This window comes from Etheostoma spectabile, chromosome 21 (assembly GCF_008692095.1).
Source record: "Etheostoma spectabile isolate EspeVRDwgs_2016 chromosome 21, UIUC_Espe_1.0, whole genome shotgun sequence".
In the NCBI taxonomy this organism is placed as follows: Eukaryota; Metazoa; Chordata; class Actinopteri; order Perciformes; family Percidae; genus Etheostoma; species Etheostoma spectabile.
The window spans coordinates 23,363,595-23,367,572 of record NC_045753.1 but is presented as its reverse complement, the minus strand read 5'-3'; the positions used below and the strand labels follow the sequence as shown (position 1 = coordinate 23,367,572).

The 3,978-nt window shown below is 41.7% G+C and overlaps 1 protein-coding gene across 1 annotated transcript in view; it reads right to left on the bottom strand.

Moving 5' to 3' along the window:
- Nucleotides 1-1,368: 1,368 nt before the first annotated feature.
- fam20cb (FAM20C golgi associated secretory pathway kinase b) overlaps nucleotides 1,369-3,978 on the bottom strand; it is a 50,162-nt gene continuing 47,552 nt past the window's right edge. Inside the window, exons 9-11 of the mRNA XM_032502772.1 lie at nucleotides 3,364-3,423; nucleotides 3,003-3,153; nucleotides 1,369-2,428 (exon numbers count right to left, since the gene is read on the bottom strand). Coding sequence (XP_032358663.1) covers nucleotides 2,312-2,428; nucleotides 3,003-3,153; nucleotides 3,364-3,423 — 328 coding nt within the window. The 3' untranslated portion in view covers nucleotides 1,369-2,311. The remainder of the gene's footprint in view (nucleotides 2,429-3,002; nucleotides 3,154-3,363; nucleotides 3,424-3,978) is intronic.

Sequence of the window (3,978 nt, the reverse complement as noted above, 5' to 3'; positions counted from 1 at the left end):
CCCTGCAGAGATCTGAGGACCAGGTAACCATAGACCTCAGAAATCCACAGGAGTTTAAAATTACAACACAAAGAAAGCAGCAACGTAACGGACATCTTGGCCCGAAAATAAGGACACACGGCGGAATTTCCGGCGGCAACGGAGCAATCCCGGAAGTGGAAGGTCACGGATATAAACTATGTCAAATGCACAGCTTATCAGTTCTTCTGTGCCATTATTGGAATTGCATTAAACATAATATGAAATATCCATAGTATATGTCAATTAGTCAGGCGTTGTCAATTTACTCAATGATAAATCAGAGATCCATAAGGAAAAAGGTGGGGACCCACTGCTTTAAAGGGTAGACATCCCATTTTACATGTCCAAGTCAATTTACTAGTCATGTGATGTACTACTCAGCCTGTCAAGATAGCTCCTTCCTTAGGGATATCGAGGTGCAGCTTCCTCCTTAAGCAGCATCGCTTTACAGGCTGTAAGGACTCTGTGGTTGAACAACTATACACGGATTATCTCCCATGAAAGATGTGTTTTAAACAAATACAATGATGATTAAAAAAAAAAAACAGACACACTATGATATTCTGCCTATTTTGTTTTATTGCACTTTTACCATGATGCAAAGAACTGAAAGAAAAAAAAAAAATTCCACTCAAACAGAGTTGAATAAAAAATGAAGCATTTTCACTTTAGGAACATCATCTCAAGGTTCTCCGTGGATCCACACACACACACACACACACACACACACACACACACACACACACACACACACACACAGAGTACTGACCTAACACAGGACTATGGAAACGCTGACTGTAGAATAGAACCCTTTATGGAACAGATGGAGTCAGCACACACATATATGTAGACCTCCATATCTGACCTATAGCTCGTACCTGGGAGGAGTTGAAACCTTTCCGCTATGAAACCAGACATTCAAGTATTTCTATCATTGCACAGGCACTAGATTTTCCTACTGTATATATTAACTTTCAGCCGGCGACTGAATCGTTAACAGATAAAAGCTATCAGCTGTTGGTAATGAATGAAATATACATCCTGAAAAATAATCTCTCCACAACAGCAACATCTGGACATCAAATATATTACAAAGAAACAATAATATAAAACTATAAGCGTCACATTTGGCTTTTGGTACCATAACTTTAATCTCGTATCTGTTGCATTGAAACGGAAACAGTAGTTGGATGAAAATGTGTTAAATGTCAAAAATCAAGACTTGTGATGGCTTCATTAAAGCAATTTGAAAGCGAGTTTGATACTTGGACTGGAGAGGGGTAACTTAACAGAGAGGCACAAACCTGGCAGCTACTTTTCCTCCATGTGCTCAGTTTGCCCTCTAGGGGACAAATGAAGAAGTGCACCACTGTGATGTCAATTCCACAGTTGCAATCGTCAACAGAAATGGATTAGTATTCATCTCAAAGAATAAATATGAATTTTAATAAATACTCTCTCAAGTACAAGTAACATTTATGGGCGAAATTAACGGACAAATCCAGGAGTAAACCTGCACTCCAATCAAATTTTTCCATCTTGAATCCCAATGGTAGAAGCTCAGCAGAAATCAAAGGAGAAATAAAAGACACTATGCAATAAAACATTTTTCCGCGGATCAATAACACATTTTTTTATCATTAAGACGACAGGAAATCAACCTCCACCTCCACCTACTCCACCACCGGGAATGTTCAACCGAAACACTTGCAATACCAACGATACGTATAAACACATACTGTTATTCAGCTTGTGAAGAGAGAGTGTGTGGGGGGGCGGGGAGGATCGTCGGGAGGTTCTTTACAAGTCCCTCAGAATTCACTGAATTCAAAAAAAGGGTCCTAACCAAGACAGAGAGAAGGCGTCTCTTGCAAGACTTTCATGGTTTGGTAGTGCTGCGGTGGGTCCGAGTCAGGGTTGGATATTTTAAGGAGTCTAGGTGAGGCCAGGGACGGGGTCGGTTCAGTTTAGTTTGTAACCCGGCCCCAGATCCATCCAGAAGTGTTCGACGTCACCTGCGAGCGTCTGTGCCGTTCAAGTCATTGCACTTGTTTGTCAAAGACCAGTCCTATCCAGCAGGCTTCCACTTCCAGACAGCTTGTGTTAAACCTCAGGCAGACGGGCGTCCCTGGAAGTTCAGCAAGAAAGAAAGAAAAACAAGCCCTCTGAAAAAATTCTGTACAGATGGAGCTCATCTGTGTTACAGGATGTCAGTCCAGTTTTAAGAGAAGGACCGGATCTCCCATCCCCAGGAAGTCAGTCCTATCCAGCCGCCAGCGCCCCCAGACAGCTACCTTCGTCGCGGGCCGGTGTGGGCGTGGTCTGTCCCATGGTGTCCCTGGAGGTCGTCCTCTACAACGTAACTGTGGCCCTCCTTTTCGATGCATTCTGACAGCACATTCAGCACCTAGCAGACAAGAGAAAAGGTATAGGTATTGAATCAAGAAGAAATTGGTTTGTAGTCACTATGAGAGGTCAAAGAAGGTTTAAAGAGGACCAATAAGTGACATTTTTAAGGAATAGTTCAACATTTGGGTAATTTACTTTCTTGCCAAGAGTTCCTAGAGTACCTTACTCTCTGCAGGAAAGTGACTACACACAGATGAATCGTTTAGTTGTCAACTATTAAATTAATTGCCAACTATTTTGATAATTGGTTTGAGTCATTTTTTTTAAAAAGGAAAAATTCTCAGATTCCAGCTTTTTAAATGTGACTATTTTCCAGTTTATTCACTCCCCTGAGACAGTAAACTGAATACAATTGAGTTGTGGTAAAAACAAGACATTTGAGGACGTCCTCTTGGGCTTTGGAAAACACATTTTTCACCATTTTCTGACATTTTATAGATCACTCAATTAAGCTTTGGCTGCAGCCCTAATACATAATCCCCAAACATTGAACTATTCCTTTAAAGGTTTGAATAAAAAAAAAAGACAAAATCCAACATGGCCCCTGTATAAACTGAGTATGGAGCACTGACCTGGCGTAGTCGTCGGTCCATGGCATCCAGGTGTGGCTGGATAAGGATGGGACTGAGGCGGTCCCTCACTAGGGATTCTGCCATGAGCATGGACAGCTTGTATTCTTCCTTAGCCAGCAGCTGCAGACGCAAGTGGGTCGACTTCCTTACCCTGCAGAAAGAGCGCAGCGAGGGGGGGAAAACAGTCAGTGTGGCTTCCTGCACATATACCATATGCACGGCAATACTCCTAATGTAAACAGCCAACTGATCACATGTGAAATTCCTGCTTCTTTTCTGCACTGAGATCAATAGATCAATAAAGCTATTGCATCCTTCTTATCAAGCAACATAAAAAAAACACCAGCAAAGAAGACCTTACCTGCAGCACTGGGTCAACGGCACCAGAATGGATGTCTCGTCGTGGGAGTGCTTTCCAAAGCTAGGGGGGAACACAGAAGCATCGATGGTTTGAAAATAGTCTCCTCTGCTGTTGACCAAATTTGCTGTTTGCCTGCAACTTTGACAGAGTCTCGGTTTTGATCAGTGATTCAATTCAATTGATTTTTCAGCGCCTTTTTTTGCTCACATGTAACTTCAAAAGTGTATGTACATAAATGTGGGGTGGCAGTAGCTCATTCTGTAAGGATTTGGGTTGGGAACCGGAAGGTTGCTGGTTGGAGCGTGGATTGGTAGCTGGAAAGATGCCAGTTTGTATTTCAGTGTGTATTTCAGGCCTGTGGGTAATAACTATACCAAGCAGAGGGAAAATGTGAATTTCCCTATGCAAGATTGATAATTTTCTTTCTAATTGATACATTTATTCATGCATAATTGTATGCGGTTTTCATAAAATATTGAGCAAAAGTTTGAGCAATCAATCAACCAATCAATTAATTTTACTAGGTCCAATTCCATTGAAATGTAATCTGTAAGCTCCTTCAACTTGTGCATGATACATCACAAGGCAGCATGTGTGTGTGTGTGTGTGTGTGTG